We start from the raw sequence: 23,805 nt of genomic DNA, 5'->3' as shown, positions 1-23,805 counted from the left end.
CAACAATCAAAAAAACAGTTGGAAGGAGTCGTGTATTTCATTAATCCAAAACAAGCATTCAAGTATTCTGTTAGTAATTCCGTGTACTATATTGATCAAATGTCATTATTCTAGTCCCTCTGGGGGTGGGGATCTGAAGCAATGTCTGACCTATAGTTGTGAAACCAGTTGATGACGGTATTGGTTTTGAGGTTGAGCTGGGAGGCCAGTATCTCAATGGTGTGCTGGGATGGGTATGGCTCCAGGAGGTAGGCCTTCCTCAGAGCATCCTTCTCCTCAGCCCCCAGCACCACCCTGGGCTTCTTCACCTGGCTGTAGGGACACAGGTCTATGGAGACCAGGGCCGGGCTCACACACTCAGAGCTGGCGCTAGGAGAGTCACTATCTGAGCCGGTACTCAGCAGCCCATACCGCCGCTTCAGATAGGCTGGGAGGACAACAGAGAGAGAAAGAGTTAGAGAATTCAATGACGACGCACGGAATAACATGAATCAATACATCACACAGTATAGCTGCTGTACATACATCCATGGGTACACTCAGTGCTCTACTGTATATGAGCAGGTACAGCAAATGCACATATTGCTAACCCTGATAACAGAACACCAGATACCATGCTGTAAATAGACCAACCTTTCTTCTCCATCTTCTTCATGTCCCTCAGCTTGTCCACATTGTGCGGGTCGTTGAGCCACAATTGCATGCGGACAAAAGGCTCCCTGCCTTTGAGGCTGAGTTTATGCCAGGGCTTGGGCCTGGAGAGCAGGTCTGACACTGAGCCCTGGGTGAGGCCCAGTATACTCTCCCCAAACAGCCGCTGGCCTAGAACACACACACAAACAAAAAGGTGTAAACACACACCTTAACACGTTTCCCAAACAGAGCACACAAAGTAGATCTGTTTAAACACTGCTGGCCTAGTAGACACATGACATAACTAAGACTCAGGGTTTTTCCTAGTCAGGTGGTCAGACCAAACCACAACACATATCAATAGCTCACCAGAACATAGACACTTATTTCTAAAACCCATATCCAGATACACCAACAGACTCACCTAGGTTGTTGTCTGTCAGTACCTCCTTGACTTTCTTGGTGATAGCGTATGTGTCCAACTCTGGGTACATGGCCACCAGCTCCTGGATGCCCAGCGGGGCGTGGGGCTGGTGAAGGGAAAGCAGACTGGGGGTGGACTTCCCTCCCTCTGGGTGGAGGTTCACCAGGCCCTCAGGCTGCTGGTTCTCCTTGCTGCTCTCCAGGGTCAGGCTGACGGGCTCCACCAGCGGGCTGGGGTGGCTCTCCTCTGGGCTGGAGGGCGGGGAGGGTGACGACTGGGCCGTCACTGGGCTTTTATCTATGGGCGGAAGTCACAAAACATCAGAGGGTAATATAATCAGTTAGAGCAACAGATAAAGAAGCAAAGATACCTTCTCCAGTCAACTGATTGACCAGAACTTAAATATATACAAACTGTTACTTCTACTAAATAAATGTGTCCATGTTGCAATGTGATATGGAGTGGCCCACCTTGAGAGAGGCTCTGGCTGGGGAGCTGGTTGAGTCCTTGTCCCAGCTGGTCCAGCAGCCACAGCTGCATGCGGATAAAGGGTTCCCTGCCTTTCTGGGTCAGCTTGCTCCAGGGTTTGGGCCGAGACAGCATGTCACTCACACTGCCCTGAGACAGACCCAGCACCTGGAGAGGACACCAGAAACAAGATAAGAGTCAGCAAGTAAAATAGAGTAAACAGGAGTAAATAGTAAACAGCTATTTCTAATGTGAATATGAATCTCAAGTTGATAAAGATCTTGGGGAGAAAAGTTTGGCTATTTCATACACTCTTTTGCAAGACYAAAATCAGTTTGAGATGTGACAAAATAGTGACTGGCACATCAACTTCACAACATTACTATTTTAAATGTTGCATATCTACAACCACTAGAGGGCGGTAGCACACAATCTATAGAATTAAATAACGCTTTTGCACTGGAATCATCTTTTACTTAAAAAGAAGCCTTGCTAATTACTTAGTTGTATGATGCTACAAGGCATAAAAGAGTCACAGAAAAACATCCAAAACAATGCAAACCATTTTAGATGAAGCATGGACAGACAAATCAGGACGAAGTAAGGAAGTTAGTACAGCAAAGTAAAGTGAACACACCTTTTCACCAAAGATCCTCTGACAGATGCCATTCTTGGCAAGCTTCTCTTTGACCTGTCGGGTGAGTTCGATGGTGTCCACCTCGCGATACATGTACATCTCATACTGCTCCGGCGTCAGGGGCGGCACGGTGGGCTTCAGGGTGCGGGGGATATATGATGGGTAGTAGGCCAGGCCATGGCCAGTTGACTCCCCGCTCACTGACATGTCTGTCTCCACCTTCACCTCCACAGACTGCATCATCCCCGAGCCAGTGTCCTCCTCAGCCGCAGACGCCTCCTCACTGTTGGGCAGACACTCTCCGTTCTCCAACCGGGGCCGMGGCAGGGCCGAGGGGCCCGAGGACGAGGAAGAGGACAGGGAGGGAGACACTGAGGTGAAGGGCTGAGAGCTGCCGCCCCCTACGCCGCCCACCATGCCTATGGGCCCCCGCTCCACGGACCAGTGCTGGTCGAAGTAAGTCCCTGCCTCGCCGATCTCTGACTTGACTTTACGGATGATGTTCTGAACGAAGGCGGCAGGGGAGAGGACACTGAGGGGGGTTTGGGGGCTGCTGACGGGGTTGGCCATGCACACAGTCACTGTGCCCCCCTCCTCCTGTTTGATGAAGGTGGGTAGGGGCAGGCCCTTGGAGGCCTCAGGGAGCCCCAGGCGCTTCACTTGGGGCCCAGCGCTGGTGGCAGAGGCCCTGCCACAGACCTCCATCTCCATCAGGGCCTGCTGCTGCGCCTGCATCTCCCTCCTGGCCTGCTCCAGGATGTTCTTGATGGTGTCATCTGAGCTGCTGTCTGCCCCGTTACTGCTCCTGCCCGAGGGGCTGCCCAGGGATGACTTAATGTCACCTGCAGAGCGCACACACAGTCACAACACACCCACCGTTACACACAACTCTATAAATACATACTCCACACCAACTTCAAAAACTTAAACTGCCATCAAAACCAATTGCTGTCAAAATGTATACATCAAAATAATGATAATCTAAATGTCACCTGACCTAGCACAGTTGAATAAAGAGTAGATGCATAACCTGTTCCAGACCCACCTCCTCTCTGGGACTGGATTTCCTTCTTGGCCTGCTCCAAGATATTCTTGATGGCGTCGTCTGACCCAGTTTCAGGAGTTCGGATGCGAGGAGTGATGCTCCCTGCCACAGAGAGGGTAACAGAGAGAGAGAAAGGGGGTGAGTGGGATGGCTGATCAGAGAGCAGTTCCAAGGCGTTGCTTTTGACTGGTAGATCAATGGCTGCCTTTGAGATCTTGGCATCTGAGGTTGCAGTATACGGCAAGTTCAACTTTCAAAAGCTCTGAAATCTGGGGAGAAAACAAAGTTTAAAAGTAACACAACAAACATGGGAGAGGAAGCCATGAAGAAGTTTGAGGTGCAGGCCAAGGAGATTAAAAGGTTTAACCGCAGAGAGGTCCAGAAACTACACCACCAGCCTTTCAAAACACACCACATGAGAGACGAGTGGGCAACTCTGCTCTATCCCTCAGCACTAATAAAATCCTGAAATGAAAACACTGCTACCGCAATACATCTGCAGACAACCTTCAGTTTTAGCATATTAAATGCTTTTAAATTAATGCCTGCAATTCTTTCAGTTTAGAAAGTGAGTTTTCATGGCTGGGCACTGTGATCCTGTCCAGTATTTCCTGACACACCCAGTGATCTGCTGTTATATCTGTGGTTCAGGATAACCACTGTCCAGTCCACTCACCTCTCTGTCGGACCTGGATGGTTCTGAGGGCCAGAATGTTCTGTTCATCAGACAGGAACTGCTTCATCTTGATGAAGGGCTCCTTGCCTTTCACTGTCAGCTTCCTCCAGGGCTTGGGCCGGGCCAGGATCTCACTGACCGAGCCCTGTGATAGGCCCAGCACYTAGTGACCAAACACACGCTGGCCAATGTTGTGCTTCAGCAGCTGCTCTTTGATCTGGAAGGCAATATCCGCTGTCTCCAACTGGTCATCATCGCCTGCAGTGGAGCTCCCACTCTCCGATTGGTCGCTGGGCAGGCCCGCCTCAATGCCCCCAGTTCCTGCAGGTCCCTGATTGGTTGACATTAGGGCGGCTTTGGCTGCGTACAGGGCGGTGGGGAAGGCCATGATGGGGCTGCCGGCTTCCTTCTTGAAAAGTGGGGAGCAGAGGAGCTGCTTGTGGAGGACGTGGTCCACAGACAGCCTGCCCCCTGAGCAGGGGGACACAGAAAAGGGGCGGGGGAGGTCGTAGCTAGAGGAGGAGACGTCCATGGTGGGAGGACCAGGGCTGGCCGAGGTACGCACATCCACCTGGGAGACTGAGGAGAAGGACCCTGTGGGCCTGCCCCCCTCTCTGCCTGACTCCTCCGATTGGTCCTCATCTGCAGACACAGTCACACTCAGTTTGGCAGCACTTTCACAGCCACTGGGGTTAAAGCTGCATAGGACCAACACAGACACTACGTGAAGCTTACATACACTGTGTAGTCTCGGGTCTATAAACTACAAAACAGCTTTCAAGAACTACAATTAGATGTCATAGACATTCAAGCTGACTTGGAAGGCGAGTCGAGACTGACTCTCTGATCGACAAATCACCTTGCATCATAAATAACTACTGAATATGATTTGTAGATCAGTCAGTCACATTTTACCCATGATAKATCACGGTTTTGATGCTCTCGAACGTGGCCATAGACACTGTTGCCTCACCATTGTTGTGTAAGACTCTGGCCTTATCCATCAGGTATTTGTGAGAGGGAAGAAAGGTCTCTTTGTCCAGCAAAAGAGCCTCTGCAGCCTTGGCAGATTCCTGGTGACACACACACACACACAGGCTGTTAAATTCCGATGTATCAATTATAGTGGCTGTAGATATCCTTACAATGGATGCTGCTCACTAAGGCATTCAATGGCACTGCTGTACTTTTCCTTCCTTGACCGCAGTGGAACATTAAGAGGAAAACAAAAGTATATTTTGAAACAAACTACTCTGTTTAATACTGGGCTATGAACAACAACGCAATACACAGCAGACCGTTAGTAAATATCTCACCTGGGATGAGCTACCATTCGCTGAGGCCAACTTCATTACCTTCAGTATGCTACAAGAGGGYAAAAAAACAGTAAGAATGTTATATTGTGTTCCTGTATATAAGACGGTGTAAAACGTTTAGTAGTCTCTTATCAAGCACTGTGGGTCACCTGAGTTCTGTTTTAATCTTGTCATAGTCCATCTGGGATTGCAGTTTAGCTTCTAATCTCTGAAACAGTCAAAGAGAGGAAGCATATTTCACAAAACTCCACTAACAAGAAGGTACCTCTTGCCATTTGAGTGTGTGCAATAGAACATACCCCAATAGCGTCTGTTTTATAGGCCAGCTGGCGTTCCAGCGATATGATCTGATTGGCTGAGGTGTKCTGGACTTCCTGTAGTGCGAACTGCAGTCTCTGTATGTTCTCCAACAGCCTGAGGATCTCATGGTCTTTAGCAATCAGCTTAGCCTCCAACTTGGATGACAACACACCACCCTTCTCATCCCTCTCCTAAGGGGAAGAAAGACAGGGTGTGAGAGAAAGAAAGTCAAAGAGAGTAAAAGACACTGAAGGGTAAGTTAATGAAAGGCGATAATTCCTTTTAAAAATATATAATATTCTGCCATCCAGAATTCACACACTTAAAGATCCATGACGTGAAGCTTGACTTGGCTCCCTGTCAATGAATTTGAAGGGGAAGAAATATAGGAACACATTGATCTAAAGAGGAAGTSGATGTGGTCTCGTCTTACCCCACTAGTGCCCTCTGGTGGATTATAGCTGCCTGGGGTGGTGCTCCGGGCACTGGCCAGCTGCTCCTTTAGCCTTTCCACCTGCCTCTGGGCCATCTCCGCTTTCTACAACCAAACATCACAGAATAACAACTCACACAACAAAACACTGACACAACCAATCTGTCAGTCAGTCAGCAGATATACAGATGAACTGGTCCTGAAGAGAACAGAAAGACAAATCTGAGGACAGACCCTCAGCAAAAAAATAAATAGGAGACGGGTTGGGACAACACCCACCAGCAGAAGTGTGCATCTACCACTCCATTTTGCTGAGAGGACGGTTTAGTCAGCACACTTTCTTCCCAAACTGTTTACCTGCTCTGTCACACTCGGGCTGCTAATTAATGATTCATTTTGAGAACATTTATCTAAGAGCTGCTGGCGGAGAGAGAGGGTAGGATAGAGAGCGAATGACAGAGCGAGCAAGCGAGAGAGAGCGAGAAGGAAATAGAGGAACAGGAGAAGGAAGGAGAGAGAGAGAAGAGAAATCACTAGGAAGGAAAGATAGCAATCAAGSCAATGAGGTAAGTAAGAGCCCCAGCTCATGGCACTCCGACATCAATCGCGCTCGGCAGTCTCTCCTGTCCTCTACTGAGTGCTGCCGTGGAGCACCCACAGACGGGGGCCAGGTTTTTCTGTCTCTAATCACAGGGGCTCAGGGAGTGGGAGGCAGGGGAGGAGGCGGCATGGGGGCTGCAGGATGCAGGGTGTCTAATTAAAACAGGAGGCTTGATTACAGGAGTGATTACCTTAACGAATGAGCATCTCAATCAGAGGGCTGCCTACAGGACGGCAGGTCTCACTCACCTGGTTCGCCTTCTCAAGGTTCATCATGATCACGCTGACCTCCTCTACCCTGGAACACACACAGAACCAGCCAGTGGGTTACTGAGGGGGCTATCTCWTAGTCTAGCATGATTTATACACCCTCCTTGACTTTTACACACTTTTCTTACATGATTCACAGTAAATCACACACTGCCCCAGTCTTCACACAACATCAAGAAAGCATCAGTCCTCACATAGCGCCCTGGACTGTCTCTCTGACCCCTACTCAGAGTTCTTTGGAGATTGCATCCCAACATGCCTCCATACATCTAACAATCAGAAGTCTAATTTAAATAGCAGCTCAGCAAGATTATTCATGAGGTTTGTTTGAAGTTCAACAGTTTCTTTTTAGACACATGGGACTTGATTTTCAAAAGGTGGAGAAAAATGAATTAATGAGGATTGTGAGATTGATTAAAATATGCACATAGATTTCTGGAATTTTTCAGGACAAAGAAACCCCTTTCCGTTTCACTAAATGTGTTTTTGAGAGGAAATCAGAGATCTTGTTCACTATCAAACAAACTCTTTTCAAACCAACCATGTTCTTCCTCACGTCTCCTCATGTCTGCCCCCACACTGCCCTTCATCTCACTGCTGGTTATTATGGGCTTGCTTTAGGAAGATTAATGACACAAACAACTTAACTCATCACCCATTCTGAATAGTCACAAAGCATTGCTTTCCAACATTTTGTGTGGTTAGCAATAGTTAGAACCCCAGACCTTTAAAATGCCCAATCATCCAATATTTCTCCATATTAATTAGTAGTAGTGTTGTGCTGGTGTACAGTCCAAGACTCATAGGGCTCCGAGCAGTGTCCAGGCCACGCCAATAAGCCTATGATAGATGGGACCACACTGACAGAAAAAGGTAAGAGMTGTCACATACAGATTTAATGAACTTGTGCAGTATGGAAAGATGCCTTGTATTGATTACCTGTTCAGATACTCAAAATCAGCCAAAGTAGCCAAATTACCCTAATTATCAACATCAAGGAAAAAGTCAGTGAGAGTAAGAAGAGGTAAAATTGGAATCACAGAGCCATGGGGATGAGTCCTGAGAGAGAGGTATTGGTGTTTATGGGCCAGGGGGTTGTGTATTTAGTATTCCTATTAGACTACTGCWGTCAGTTGAGTACAACACCCACTCATATGTCAACCCCTATAGGATGTATAACTCATTACCTATTCATTAACTACAAACCCAGCCATTCACAAATGAAGCACTGGCCCGGTGGCCCAAGCAGCAACACACAACTATCCTTCCTCTTCCCTCACAGGGAGCTAAAGAGCTGTCACTGTGAACAGCTGCTGAACATGAGAGGGGAGTCAAATGGAAAATGCTTCAAATCCAGCAGAATGGATGGCGGTGGGTCTGGAAACTGCAGTTCAATTGCACCATGGATTAAGCCTGGGAGAAAATCCATTAGCACCGGCTCACTGTGCTCCGTCCGCAGCACTACCCAAACAAAGGAGTGTTTACTTTTAATGTCTATCGACATCCTTCATACAACTTCAGATTAATTTCAACCGTTGAGCTGGATGCATAGCGCTCACAGATCCAGGACAAGGTAGAATATTTCTGGAGCAATCTTTAAATGGAGCCATTCTTCTTGAGGCGTGTCAAGGCAAGGCTCTGGCCGCAGACAGAGGAGGTCAACACAGAGCTCTCCCATCCAWAGACCTGCATTAGTCGATGAGTCACACCACAGTAACGTCCAAAATGGTTCCCTATATCAGGGATCATCAACTACATTCAGTAGAGGGCCGATTMTTTTTCTTAAGCGGATGGTCGGGGGCCAGAACAATTTGTAAATAATTCGTACACTACAAATTGACCGTAAGAAGCCCAAACAGATATCATATTTGAAAAACATAATACATAATAAAACATAATTTCAAACCTTGCTTACATTTGTATAATCACGTGTCTCTTCAAATCTAATCTAATCTGATTTCCTGGTGTTTTTACAGTCTTTTATGTCCAACAATGAAAAATTGTGGGGCCAAATAAAAACACCTGCGGGACACCAGTTGGGGAACCCTGCCCTATATTGTGCACTACCCGCCTAGGGCTCTGGTCAAAAGTAGTGAACTATAAGGAAATAGGGTGCCATTTCAGATGCAACCTAGTTCTGTTTTTACAATGGCTTCAGACTGGAAATGGGTACAGCCTGGAAATCGATTCAGACTGGAAATGGCTTCAGACTGGAAATGGCTTCAGACTGGAAATGGCTTCAGACTGGAAATGGCTTCAGACTGGAAATGGGTACAGACTGGAAATGGGTACAGACTGGAAATGGGTACAGTACATTACAGTGGGGGAGTGACCATGTGTCGATTAGGGTAGAGCAAGCATGGCTAAAGAGAGAAGGCTGAGCATAGTGGTGTATGCATAGGTGGGCTGAGTAGGGACATGCAGTAGTGTATATGGAGAGACCATGAGAATAGTGAAGGATTGCAATGGACATGTTAGAGAAGCAGCAGAGAGGACAGTATGGACATAGAGTGGAGAGACAAGCAGGCTCTTACTTGTTGGCCTTCTCCTGGTCGTATTTACACCGCAGGTCCAGCAGGTCTGTCTGGGCTGTGCTCAGAGCTGTAACAATAAAGGAAGGCCATTAGTCATGATGTCCTTTCGCCTCACAGTGTCCAGAAAGGACCATCGGACAAAAATACTCACATGAATGCAGCACTTTGATCCTCTCCTCGGCCTCACCCAGTCTGTCGACCAGGGTGGTATCTGCGTCTTCGGCCTCCCTATGAGGAAGACACAATGTTTAAGATGACCAAACTTTCATAGACTCTCAGGAATACAGCACACAATACTGCATTGCATTCTGTTTACATCTAGGTCTATTTTCATTGTACAGTATGACTGATGAGGGCTGTTCTAATTTTTGTCTTTATTATACACATCATATCATGTTCACAGGGATGTGGAGGCGAGGACCAGGGCTGTGTTTCTCACCCCTCTGTCTGACTCTGGATCTGGTGGTTCTGCTGAGGTGAGCCTGTGGCTCTGAAGGCCTGTTTGCTGTTGGGAGTCATCACACAGGCGGTCCGGCTCGATGCCTCCCCAGCTCCTGACGCTGCTGCTGGGCCGTCCTCTGTGTCGTCTGTGGAGAAGAGAAGGATAGGAGAGGGATAGGAGTACAGATGAGAGCTGTAGTCATCTGAAGTGAGGGGCCACAGAGAGAGTGCATGGAACAGAGACATCCTTGTGCACTTGGGTTGGAAACGGTTCAGGGAACAGAACAGAAAACCGGAAAATAACATAATTTTTCAAGGAACAGAATCAGGAACAAAAGTGATCGATACTGTTCTGGAACAGAACCGTTATTTTGAAAGCATGGGAACAGGTTAATAACGTTCTTTTTTACGAACATGTCATTTTTTCCCAGTCACACAACAAATAATATGCAACAAAGCACCTATGCAAATCCCTCACTCTGTCACTCAGAAACTTATTCCAGCGTCTGCCTGTCAGCTGAAAATCTTTGCCAGTGTGTGTGTGTAGGCTACCTACCTGCCCCGCCAAAGCATAGTCTACCGTAGCCTACTGACATTACAAGCATGATTCAGAAATTAGAGAGAGATTTTTAATAAGAGAAGAATGGATTCACTTTTTCAATGCTAGTTAAGGGTACTATAGTTATTACGTTTCACATTGGATTTATTAATGACAAAAAGGTAAGACGTCGGGGAACAGTGGAACGAAACGACAATAAAAAAAATCTGTTCAGAACGAAACAATTTGAAAATAATTTCTGTTCCAACCCCTGCTTGTGTGGCTTATAGTGCGTTTTTGCACAACAAAAATACTTTKTTAGATGTTTTTCTCTGAAAAATATATACTTTACAACTTTGAACAAACAAGCAGCAGTGAGCTGGGCCTGGGCCCATTCTGGGTGAGTGCTGTGGCCATGGCACTGACCTGGCTTGTTAAGGCACTCCAGGTGTCTCCTCCAATGCCTGCTGACCTCCCTGACCAGGGCCTCACTGTCTGGGGCCGAACTCTGCAGCTGCTGCAGCCTCTCCTCCAGGGTGTGTGTGGCCTCCAGCACAGGAGCTGGGTCTGAGAGCAAAAACACACGATTGAGAGGAATTTGCTATTATTCTATGAACCAGTCCACACAAAACAGCCACTCACAAATAAAGAGAATTCAAAAGCTTGTACATTGCATTCGGAAAGTACTCAGACCCATTGACTTTTTCCGCATTTTGTTAAGTTACAACCTTATTCTAAAATAATGTTGTTTTTTCCTCAATCTACACACAATACCCCATAAGGAGAAAGCAAAAACACCTTTTTAGAAATTGTTGCAAATATATTACAAATTAAAAAATGGAAATATTACATTTACATAAGTATTCAGACCTGTTATTCAGTACTTTGTTGAAGAACGTTTGGCAGCGATTACAGCCTCGAGTCTTCTTGGGTATGACGCTATAAGCTTGGCGCACCTTTATTTGGGGAGTTTGTCCCATTCTTCTCTGCAGATTCTATCAAGCTGTCAGGTTGGATGGGTCTCTCCAGAGATGTTCGATCGGGTTCAAGTCTGGGCTCTGGCTGGGCCATGATAGGACATTGAGACTTGTCCCAAAGCCACTTCTGCGTTGTCTTGGCTGTGTGCTTAGGTTCGTTGTCCTGTTGGAAGGTGAACCTTCATCCCAGTCTGAGGTCCTTAGCGCTTTGGAGCAGGTTTTCATCAAGGATCTCCCTGTACTTTGCTCCGTTCATCTTTCCCTCAATCCTGACTAGTCTCCCAGTCCCTGCTGCTGAAAAACACCCCCACAGCATGATGCTGCCACCACCATGCTTCACCTTAGGGATGGTGCCAGGTTTCCTCCAGACATGACGCTTGGTATTATTGTGTTGTGGCTATGGCCAAATGACTACAGACCCGTAGCACTCACGTCCGTAGCCATGAAGTGCTTTGAAAGGTTGGTAATGGCTCACATCAACACCATTATCCCAGAAACCCTAGACCCACTCCAATTTGCATACCGCCCAAACAGATCCACAGATGATGCAATCTCTATTGCACTCCACAATGCCCTTTCCCACCTGGACAAAAGGAACACTTATGTGAGAATGCTATTCATTGACTACAGCTCAGCGTTCAACACCATAGTACCCTCAAAGCTCATCACTAAGCTAAGGATCCTGGGACTAAACACCTCCCTCTGCAACTGGATCCTGGACTTCCTGACGGGCCGCCCCCAGGTGGTGAGGGTAGGTAGCAACACATCTGCCACGCTGATCCTCAACACTGGAGCCCCTCAGGGGTGGGTGCTCAGTCCCCTCCTGTACTCCCTGTTCACCCACGACTGCATGGCCAGGCACGACTCCAACACCATCATTAAGTTTGCAGACGACACAACATGGTAGGCCTGATCACCGACAACGATGAGACAGCCTATAGGGAGGAGGTCAGAGACCTGGCCGGGTGGTGCCAGAATAACAACCTATTCTTCAACGTAACCAAGACTAAGGAGATGATTGTGGACTACAGGAAAAGGAGGACCGAGCACGCCCCCATTCTCATCGACGGGGCTGTAGTGGAGCAGGTTGAGATCTTCAAGTTCCTTGGTGTCCACATCACCAACAAAACTAGAATGGTCCAAACACACCAAGACAGTTGTGAAGAGGGCACGACAAAGCCTATTCCCTCTCAGGAGACTGAAAAGATTTGGCATGGGTCCTCAGATCCTCAAAAGGTTCTATAGCTGCAACATCGAGAGCATCCTGACTGGTTGCATCACTGCCTGGTACGGCAATTGCTCGGCCTCTGACCGCAAAGCACTACAGAGGGTAGTGCGTACGGCCCAGTACATCACTGGGGCTAAGCTGCCTGCCATCCAGGACCTCTACACCAGACGGTGTTAGAGGAAGGCCCTAAAAATTGTCAAAGACCCCAGCCACCCCAGTCATAGACTGTTCTCTCTACTACCGCATGGCAAGTGGTACCGGTGTGCCAAGTCTAGGGCAAAAAGGRTTCTCCTCTTTTTGCGCTGCTGCTGCTCTCTGTGTATCATATATGCATAGTCACTTTAACTATACATTCATGTACATACTACCTCAATTGGGCCGACCAACCAGTGCTCCCGCACATTGGCTAACCGGGCTATCTGCGTTGTGTACCGCCACCCACCACCCGCCAACCCCTCTTTTACGCTACTGCTACTCTCTGTTCATCGTATATGCATAGTCACTTTAACCATATCTACATGTACATACATGTACATACTACCTCAATCAGCCTGACTAACCGGTGTCTGTATGTAGCCTCGCTACTTTTATAGCCTCGCTACTGTATATAGCCTGTCTTTTTACTGTTGTTTTATTTCTTTACTTACCTATTATTCACCTAATACCTTTTTTGCACTATTGGTTAGAGCCTGTAAGTAAGCATTTCACTGTAATACAACAGGTGTTGTATTCGGGGCGCACGTGACAAATAAACTTTGACTTGATTTGATTTATTCAGCCAAAAATWATCTTGATTCTCATGGTGTAAGTCGCTCTGGATAAGAGCYTCTGCTAAATGACTTAAATGTTAAATGTTAATGGTCTGAGAGWCATTAGGTGCCTTTTTGCAAACTCAAATCGGGCTGTCATGTGCCTTTTACTGAGGAGTGGCTTCTGTCTGGCCACTCTACCATAAAGGCCTGATTGGTGGAGTGCTGCAGAGATGGTTGTCCTAATGGAAGGTTTCTCCATCTCCACAAAGGAACTCTGGAACTTTGTAAGAGTGACCATTGGGTTCTTGGTCACCTCCCTGAGCAAGGCCCTTCTCCCRCGATTGCTCAGTTCGGCCGTGCAGCCAGCTCCAGGAAGAGTCTTGTTCCAAACTTCTTCCATTTAAGAATGATGGAGGCCACTGCGGCTTGGGGACCTTCAATGCTGCAGACATTTTTTGGACCCTTCCCCAGATCTGTGCCTCGACACAATCCTGTTTCGGCACTCTAAAAGACAATTCCTTTGACCTCATGGGTTGGTTTTTGCTCTGACATGAACTGTCAACTGTGGGACCTTACATTAGACAGGTGTGTGCCTTTCCAAATTATGTCCAATCAATTGAACTTACCACCAGTGGAATCCAATCAAGTTGTAGAAACATCTCAAGGATGATCAATAGAAACAGGATGCACCTGAGCTCAATTGAGTCTCATAGCAAAGGGTCTGAATACTTTTTTAAATTTATTCTAAAAACCTGTTTTCGCTTTGTCATTATGGGGTATTGTGTGTAGATTGATGAGGAACATTTTTTATTTAATCCATTTTGGAATAAGGCTGTAACATAACAAAATGTGGAAGTCAAGGGGCCTGAATACTTTCCGAATGCACTGTACATCTGAACATAAAGTAAAAACGGTAAAGTATAAAGTTKAACACTTCAGTCAAGTGAATTTCATTGCAGTCTATTTGATCAAATATAATGAGATAACACAATTATCCTGTTGCTGCTGTCAAAATACTTATCCTATTATTCAACTTATGTCAGGATCTTTAAAATGTAACTTTTTAAATAGCCTACTATCCCAAATCCTGCATGAGACAGTACAGGACAGTACATCATACGCGCTCCTTCACAGCAGMATCAACAGTAGGAGACAGATTCCCACTGAGAAATTGTTCCCAAGAGTGTCTCTGGAATTCACTCAAATGAGATACCTTTGAAAATCTCACAGGCTGGCCCTAATGACATGAATAGACTAAACTACTGAGATCATATTCAATGGAGAGCATCACCTAAATGTATAAATTCATTAAACCGCATAGATTGCAGTAGAATATGACACGCACTTTAGTTCCGAGTATACACCTAAACAAAGTGTGGAAAAAGTCTGCTCCTGAAAAYAACAGAAAAAAAAGAAGCTGGATTCTTTAGCACAACAGAGAAGCTGCTTTGCAATGCATGTGCAGCAGCGCTGGGCCCATGGGGCCAACTAGGAGTCTGTTTCTCTGCTAACAAGTCTCCTCTGTATCATTTGATCATTTAAATTATTATGCCAGGAATTCTCAGGAGGCGACTCGGCACTCCACATCACAGGGCTGTTTTTAATCTTCCCTTCCCTTTCTTCCCCTCCCGAAAAGTTCAACAGCTCTGAGAGAGAGAGCTGCTCCTGTTGTGTACCTGCATGCCGCACACCAAAGGAGGTGACTTCTAGTGCCAAAGCACAGAGAGAGAGGCTCAGGGGAGCTGTCTGACAAGGAGGAAGGGAGGATGTAGAGACACACACCAGCCCTTTAAAACTCCAAAAGAGGAGGGGAAAATCGCTGCTTTGCTGCACAAACTTTTCTGCCGCAGCTTTCATCCGTTCGTCTTTCTGTTGCTGTGTGGATCACAATCGTATCCTTTTATAGCATGGGCACAGACAGAACTGACTTTTCAGAGAGCCTAACCACAGACGTTTACACTTCAACAGACACCACTGAGAAAAGACAGCCAAGACTAAACAGGCCACAGAAACACAACAGTCACACGTTCAAACACTTATCAGAGAAGCACAAGTTTAAATAAGCAATTTGTTGAAAGACTTCCACAGCCACTTGACATATCTGAAGTTTCATCAGAAACACTTGGTCAGAGATAACTGATTGAACCATTTTTTCCCAGGACCGTTTACAGTCAAATGAGCCTCCTGTGTGTCTGTGTTCACTGTTACACCAACACTGGAGATATTGCATCAGTCACATGGGACATCACACTGAAGAGAAGAGCTCTTCTTAGACAAACAGGATGACTTAAAACAGTGCTATTCACATCGACCCACTGTCACAGAAATCCCTTTATCAGCCTCTTTTCCATATATCCTTTTAACCTTCCATGATCAAAACGCAGAGATTACGGTAAGGGATCTCACACGTGGACAAGCAGGGATTATCAATCAGTGGCTAAATCAAATTTAAAGTGAAGGTAGATAAACTACAAAAGTATGTGTGGACACCTGCTCGTCGAACATCTCATTCCAAAACCATGGGCATTAATATGGAGTTGGTCCCCCTTTGCTGCTATAATAGCCTCCACTCTTCTGGGAAGGCTTTCCACTCGATGTTGGAACATTGCTGCGGGGCCTTGCTTCCATTCAGCCACAAGAGCGTTAGTGAGGTCGGGTACTGATGTTGGGCGATTAGGCCTGGCTCGCAGATGGTGTTCCAATTCATTCCAAAGGTGTTCGATGGCGTTGAGGTCAGGGCTCTGTAGGCCAGTCAAGTTCTTCCACAGTGATCTCGACAAACCATTTTTTTTTTTTCAATTTCGTGGTATCCAATTGTTAGTAGTTACTGTCTTGTCTCATCGCTACAACTCCCGTACGGTCTCGGGAGAGACGAAAGTCGAGAGCCATGCGTCCTCCGAAACACAACCCAACCAAGCCGCACTGCTTCTTAACACAGCGCGCATCCAACCCGGAAGCCAGCCGCACCAATGTGTCGGAGGAAACACTGTACACCTAGCGACCTGGTCAGCGTGCACTGTGCCTGGCACGCCACAGGAGTCGCTAGTGCGCGATGAGACAAGGATATCCCTATTGGCCAAACCCTCCCTAACCCGGACGACGCTGGGCCAATTGTGCGTCGCCCCATGGACCTCCTGGTCGCGTCCGGCTGCGACAGAGCCTGGGCTCGAACCCAGAGTCTCTGCGCCACCCGGGAGGCCCGACAAACCATTTCTGTATGGACCTTGCTTTGTGCACGGGGGCATTTTCATGCTGAAACAGGAAAGGGCCTTCCCCAAACTGTTGCCACAAATTGGAAGCACACAATTGTCAAGAATGTAATTGTATGCTGTAGCATTAAGATTTCCCTTCACTGGAACTAAGGAGCTTAACCCGAAACATGAAAAACAGCCCCAGACCATTATTCCTCGTCCACCAAACTTTACAGTTGGCACTATGCAGGTAGCGTACTCCTGGCATCCGCCAAACCCAGATTCGTCTGTCGGACTGCCAGATGGTGAAGTGTGATTCATCATTCCAGAGAACGCGTTTCCACTGATCCAGCGTCCAATGGCGGTGAGCTTTACACCACTCTTAGGCTTGTGTGTGTGGCTGCTAAGCCATGGAAACCCATTTCATGAAACTTRCGTTAACAATTATTGTGCTGACCACTCCACAGCACTCAAATGCAACACAGGAGCAGCTTCAGTAGCAGGTTCATCCTTTCTAAACCACTGAGAGGTTTAGACGGTCATTTGTACCGACAGCGATGAGGCATTTTAATGAGTGTAGGGCTGACCCCAATTAATCGACTGGTCAATTGTTTGGTCAATAGGCTGTTGGTCAACCAAGATGGTTTTAGTCGAGCAGTAATATATATATATATATATATATATATATATATTTATTACTTCTCGACTAAAACAACGTCAACAGTGAAGAGGCGACTCCGGGATGCTGGCCTTCTATGCAGAATTCCTCTGTCCAGTGTCTGTGTTCTTTTGCCCATCTTAATATTTTCAATTCATTGGCCAGTCTGAGATATGGCTTTTTCTTTGCAACTCTGCCTAAAAGGCTAGCATCCCGTAGTTGCCTCTTCACTGTTGACGTTGAGACTGGTGTTTTAATGAAGTACTATTTAATGAAGCTGCCAGTTGAGGACTTGTGAGGGGTCTGTTTCTCAAACTAGACACTCTACTGTACTTGTCCTCTTGCTCAGTTGTGCACCAGGGCCTCCCACTCCTCTTTCTATTCTGGTTAGAGCCAGTTTGCGCTGTTCTGTGAAGGGAGTAGTACACAGCATTGTACAAGATCTTCAGTTTCTTGGCAATTTCTCACATGGAATAGCCTTCATTTCTCAGAACAAGAATCGACTGACGAGTTTCAGAAGAAAGGTCTTTGTTTCCCGCCATTTTGAGCCTGTTATCGAATCCACAAATGCTGATGCTCAACTGGTCTYAAGAAGGCCAGTTTGATTGCTTCTTTAATCAGTACACCAGTTGTAAAAGGGTTTTCTAATGATCAATTAATTTAAAAATGATAAACTTAGATTAGCTAACACAATGTGCCATTGGAACACAGGAGTGATGGTTGCTGATAATGGGCCTCTGGACGCCTATGTAGATATTCCAATAAAATCTGCCATTTCCAGCTACAATAGTCATTTACAACATTAACAATGTCAACACTGTATTTCTGATCAATTTTATGTTATTTTAATAGACAAAATGTGCTTTTCTTTCAAAAACAAGGAAATGTCCAAGTGATCCCAAACTTTTGAACGGTAGTATATACACCCATCTCAGTGAACTAATCCATTGCGGAGGCCTAAACTAAACGCCAATTTATGCTTGAACCGAAAATATGGTTGGAGGCTCCATGTAGATAAGAGGTTGTGACGCAAATCCCGGAACCTCCAGAGGCCAAATCGAGCTCTGTACCACGCCCCTCCCAGATGTTGCAACAATGCGGAGAGCTCTGTATAGCTCCGCATTGACATGATTGGTTGACAATAGGTGGGCGCGGCACATCCTGTATAAACACAAACTCACTTCCTTGACAACAACTCTGTACTGCTCGGTGAAGCGCAAGAAGGGAATGCCCTGATTTCTGCATATCACCGTAAATTGATTGACGATGCACATCTCTCTCGCCAAATTATTCACAACTTCATTGTGTGAATTGTTTGCGTTTGGTTGTTAGTGTATATTCACCATACATATACCGTTAATTCCTAATCTACAATGTTTGTTACATTGGTCACGGTAATTACTTTAATGCATTCAATATTATTCCAGTCTTTCCGTTCTTATTGTCTGAGTGGACACATTGTTTGCCGAGTGCACAACCTATGGTACACTTGTGAGAAACAAGTTTTCATTTATTTCATTCCATTTACGAGTTTTGTCAATTTAGTCATTGTCTTTTGTTTGGCGCTCTCCTGTCAATGTTGAGTAAGGACGCGCACGCATAGAAGTAGCCTATAGGCTACCTGCAAAATCTTTCCAGCTCTCTCCCTTTCAATAACCACTCAGCGTGAAAGCGAAAACTGTCATGCTCTGATCCAGTGGAAACGTCATAAAATAGGCCTACCTGATTACTTCTTATCAGCACTTGACAGGGACTGAAATAGGTTCCGGTACTCATTTTGGGTGCTGGTACTGTTTATAATTAGGTGCAAGACCTCCACACTACTTTTGAGCTAATATTCTATAAMAGGAACAGAWMCTCAAGCAGTAGAACATTTGAGGTGTCAATACTCAGCTCCGGTGAGCTCCTCCCCAAGTCAAGCACTGCTTCTTATCCCTTGCAAATAGCCTACAGCTGTGTCTGTCCGGAGCTCACTGGCGGGCAGCAGGAGGAGAATAGTTGGGTCAAGCTAAGTTTTTTAAATTTTGGTTATCTAGATCTCTGGCGCCCTCGTGAGGCATGTCTTATTTCATCAAACCGTAAACTTGAAGTATTAGACAAGCTCAATGCAAATAGATGATTTTATTAAAACACATAGGGTGTGTCTATATATGGAAAAATACCCTTAAAAAATGTCGACCAATCCATTGGTAGAAAGAACAGACCACTTTCGGTGGACCAAGATTTTTTTAAATCAGGGACAGTCCTAAAGGAGTATAATTGATCAACTGTTTTATGAGGTCTTTCTATTAAATGTTTTTTGTTGCCTGTTTCCCTCCAGAGTAGGATAGAAAACAACACTTGAATCAGACTATTCTTTTAGGGATACTATGATTGGTGCATGTGCCTTTATGTGTCTTAGTGTTTTTTTTCCTTTTCTTCATGTGTTGGTCATTGTAAGTCATTGATGATGCATGCTGTGATAAAACAATTTCCCAAGTTGAGATTAATAAAGTAACACTCTACTCTCGGGTTTTGCTTGCAGAGGCAGTATGGAACTTGGTAGTGAGTGTTGCAATTGAAGACAGACGATTTTTAGGTGCTTCTGCACTCGGCMGTCCTGTTCTGTGAGCTTGTGTGGCCTACCACTTCATGGCTGAACCATTGTTGCTCCTAGATGTTTCCACTTCACAATAACAGCACTTGCAGTTGACCGGGGCAGCTCTAGCYGGGCAGAAATATGACGAACTGACTTGTTGGGAAGGTGGCATCCTATGACGGTGCCACGTTGAAAGTCACTGAGCTCTTCAMTAAGGCCATTCTACTGCCAATGTTTGTTTATGGAGATTGCATGGCTGTGTGCTTGATTTTACACACCTGTCAGCAACGGGTGTGGCTGAAATAGCCGAATCCACTCATTTGAAGGGGTGTCCACATACTGCTGTATATATAGTGTATATGGTAGATCTGTATACAAAATGAATGGAATTGTACACTATCCTGCCATTATACCTAGAATTACTTAATCCCAATCATGAAGCGAACCATGGCCGACCCACCATTATGTACAGAAGTCAGTCATATCGTTATCCATGCAAATACAGTACATTTTTAAATTCAGCCCTTATCTTAATTATGGCTGATTGGACATCTGCCATGAGGTCATGATAACAGATAGCATAACAGCACCTCATTGAGGGTCATAAATTGTAGCACATTAATACATCATATTTTTTCAGTGAAACATGGTTCATTACCACATGAATCACAGTGACTGGGAGAAGGTGGGGATGAACAGAATGTTATGAGGTTCAGAGGTCATTCCGGACACACACACGCCTGCTGTCCTCGCAGTATACCAGCAAAGACAAGTTGGCATTCAGGATCCTGGCATCATTTGTACTTCACCACAGTTATTTAAAAAGTTCTACCTGGTTTGGTGTTATTGTGTAAGCTATCATAGAATCTATGTGTGTGTGGTCTCATCATCTACATTGTTTACACTGTGAGCAGAGTTTGCATCAGCGTTACAGATGAGATAAAGGGCTTCCATGGCTGGTTCCTAGCAGCCACTTGTCTGGTGTTACTCTGCTATTGCTCATCCCACAGCAGGGGTAAGCTCTCTGGGTGCTGGGTGTTGCTCCTTGACAGGCCAGGGCTAGCCTGGTCACCACAGATCTGTTTGTGCTGGATAGCTAACTCCTATGGTTGTTCCTATGGAGTTGGATATAGAACAGGCTTGGCCAGGCCCCACTGTGTTTTTGTCCACATAGAAACTGTGTCTGGTGGGACAGACAGGTCCCAAACGTGTGTCTGGGTGGGCGGTGGTGGTGCGTGGGAGTGGACGAGGGTGGCGTGAGCCAAGACAAGCAGGTGTGTTGGGGCGGTCCGTCTTGGCCCTGTCAGCGATACACCATCATTAGGCAGTGTGGGCTCAGCGGGGTGCACCACTACGTCTCCCTGGGCCCTGTGTAATTACGCTCTGACATAATTAACCCAGCAAGCCCATTAGCCAAGCGCTGGCTGGCTGGAGAGAGGAAAAAAACTCTATAATTATGTGTTGTGCGTGTGTTAATGAGGCCAGCTGTGTTCCCATCATACAACACGAACAAATTAATTTATAAGGCTGTGCTTCAAGGTTTTTTTATTTTCATTCAAAACAGTCTTGTTGTTGTTTTGTTTTTTTCTCCAAGTGGTCTTCAAGGTCCAAAAACATCATTTTCTGCTGTTGCAACAAACCGTAACACTGTACATGGAGAGTGTATTGTCATGGACCGAAACTAGGTTGACTGAACTGTTAGTCCTTAGTTCAACCTTCACAGACAAAGTGCATCATCAAAATGGCTACCGTTGAAAAAGGTTAGCTTTTTAAAATTAAACTAAAAAATAACAAACAATTATACTTACAGAGTACGGGAGTCTCCATCCAAAGCAGCTGTGTGGGGACARTTTTATTGACTAAAGTCTAATAGTCTTTACAAAGTCATCTATTCTTTTAACAACTGCACAGTCACTTGAACTCACAAGGTACAATTATTTAATGTCTATCCTTGTTTCAACCTAGATTATATTGATTTTTGTAGCTACAATAAAACCATTTAACAAAATATTAACTTTGACAACCTATGAAAAAATACAAAAATCCTAATACTACAGTAAAATCAGTAGGTTTCTGTGCTGTCTTTTCAATAATACACACCTGATATTCAGAGAGCAGAACAAACATTTGTCCCTTGATGTCTTGATGTGAAGAAGAGAGTGAAAGAGTGATAGATAAAGAAACAGGAAGAGAGCGAGAAAGATAGAGTAATGGATAGAGTAATGGTGAAAAAAGAGTCTTTCACTGACAGACAAGCTGAAAGAGACTCTAACATGCTCTGCTGTATGTGTTCCACACATGCCTTTGTCTGGCAGACTGAAGGACATAGACGGCATTACATCAATAACTAGTGTCTCTACAACAATGTCAAAGGACACTCTTAGAAATATACATAAACAAAAAACTAACTCCACCACTTTAATTGATAGAGTAAGCGTTCATGTTTTCTTTCTTCGTTACAAAACCCATAAGCAATAACTGTTTAGTGAACAACTGAAGTCATGTAGACTTCAGAGCTTGAGTGTCAGTCTTACCATTATATAGACTATATATACAAAAGTACGTGGACAAATTCCATTCAAGTATTCAATATTCCTTTCATAGTAAAGATTTACGGTTAGAGATTTGCTCTTAAAGGAATATCCAGCACTGCATATTAGCAACTTCAATTAGTAGCCCTGTTCTCTTTCATTATCAGCTGTCTTCTTTGACTCTCCCCCAAATGATTGTCCATCTTTCAGAGCTACACCCTGGTCCCTCAAAGTACCCCTGCTGCTCTCCTCTTTGACTGGGTTCATATTGTATACAGATCTACCATATACACTATATATACACCCGTTGCTGACAGGTGTGTAAAATCAAGCACACAGCCATGCAATCTCCATAAACAAACATTGGCAGTAGAATGGCCTTAKTGAAGAGCTCAGTGACTTTRAACGTGGCACCGTCATAGMATGCCACCTTRCCAACAAGTCAGTTRGTCATATTTCTGCCCTGCTAGAGCTGCCCCGGTCAACTGCAAGTGCTGTTATTGTGAAGTGGAAACATCAAGGAGCAACAATGGTTCAGCCATGAAGTGGTAGGCCACACAAGCTCACAAAACGGGACAGCCGAGTGCTGAAGCAACACTCACTACCGAGTTCCAAAATGCCTCTGGAAGCAACGTCAGCACAATAACTGTTCYTTGGGAGCTTCATGAAATGGGTTTCCATGGCCGAGCAGCCACAKCACTAGCCTAAGATCACCATGTGCAATACCAAGCGTCGGCTGGGGTGGTGTAAAGCTCGCCGCCATTGAACCCTACCTGTCTGAATGCATAGTGCCAACTGTAAAGTTGGGTGGAGGAGGAATAATGGTCTGGGACTGTTTTTCATGGTTCGGGTAGGCCCCTTAGTTCCAGTGAAGGGAAATCTTAACGCTACAGCATACAATTACATTATAGATGATTCTGTGCTTCCAACTTTGTGGCAACAGTTTGGGGAAGGCCCTTTCCTGTTTCAGCATGACAATGCCCCCGTGCACAAAGCTAGGTACATACAGAAATCGTTTGTCGATATCAGTGTGGAAGAACTTGACTGGCCTACACAAAGCCCTGATCTCAACCCCATCAAACACCTTTGGGATGAATTGGAAGGCCGACTGCGAGCCAGGCCTAATCGCCCAACATCAGTGGCCGACCTCACTAATGCTCTTGTGGCTGAATGGAAGCAAGTCCCCACATTAATGTTCCAGCATCTAGTGGAAAGCCTTCCCAGAAGACTGGAGGCTGTTACAGCAGCAAAGGGGGGACCAAATCCATATGAATTAATGATTTTGGAATGAGATGTTTGACGAGCAGGTGTCCACATACTTTTGGTAATGTAGTGTATCTCTCCCTCTCCACACACACACACACACTTCCTCTCTGTTCTGAGCACACACTCTACCGGTCCCTCTGGGGTCTCTGCTCCACGGGGATCCATTGGAAAGGCCCAGCTCTTTTATGAACATAATGGATTATTAAGCACCTCAAACATCTCCTGGGCCTTTGTTTATTACTGCTCTTATTAATCACTTGTGCATAATCTCGTCCCGCCCAAAGGAGCTTTCATTTTCGATACCGCCAC

The 23,805-nt window shown here is 45.6% G+C and overlaps 1 protein-coding gene across 1 annotated transcript in view; it reads right to left on the bottom strand.

Moving 5' to 3' along the window:
• LOC111974688 (homeobox protein cut-like 2) overlaps positions 1-23,805 on the bottom strand; it is a 109,989-nt gene that overhangs the window by 4,619 nt on the left and 81,565 nt on the right. The window contains 17 exon segments of the mRNA XM_024002617.2: positions 151-427; positions 634-822; positions 1,058-1,354; positions 1,528-1,693; positions 2,163-3,004; positions 3,208-3,309; positions 3,884-4,525; positions 4,857-4,956; positions 5,200-5,248; positions 5,349-5,407; positions 5,499-5,690; positions 5,933-6,037; positions 6,782-6,830; positions 9,337-9,403; positions 9,488-9,564; positions 9,776-9,923; positions 10,742-10,882. Coding sequence (XP_023858385.2) covers positions 151-427; positions 634-822; positions 1,058-1,354; positions 1,528-1,693; positions 2,163-3,004; positions 3,208-3,309; positions 3,884-4,525; positions 4,857-4,956; positions 5,200-5,248; positions 5,349-5,407; positions 5,499-5,690; positions 5,933-6,037; positions 6,782-6,830; positions 9,337-9,403; positions 9,488-9,564; positions 9,776-9,923; positions 10,742-10,882 — 3,502 coding nt within the window.

The sequence above is a fragment of the Salvelinus sp. IW2-2015 genome, linkage group LG15 (assembly GCF_002910315.2).
Source record: "Salvelinus sp. IW2-2015 linkage group LG15, ASM291031v2, whole genome shotgun sequence".
NCBI classification, from domain to species: Eukaryota; Metazoa; Chordata; class Actinopteri; order Salmoniformes; family Salmonidae; genus Salvelinus; species Salvelinus sp. IW2-2015.
This window is presented reverse-complemented; position numbering and strand designations above follow the sequence as displayed.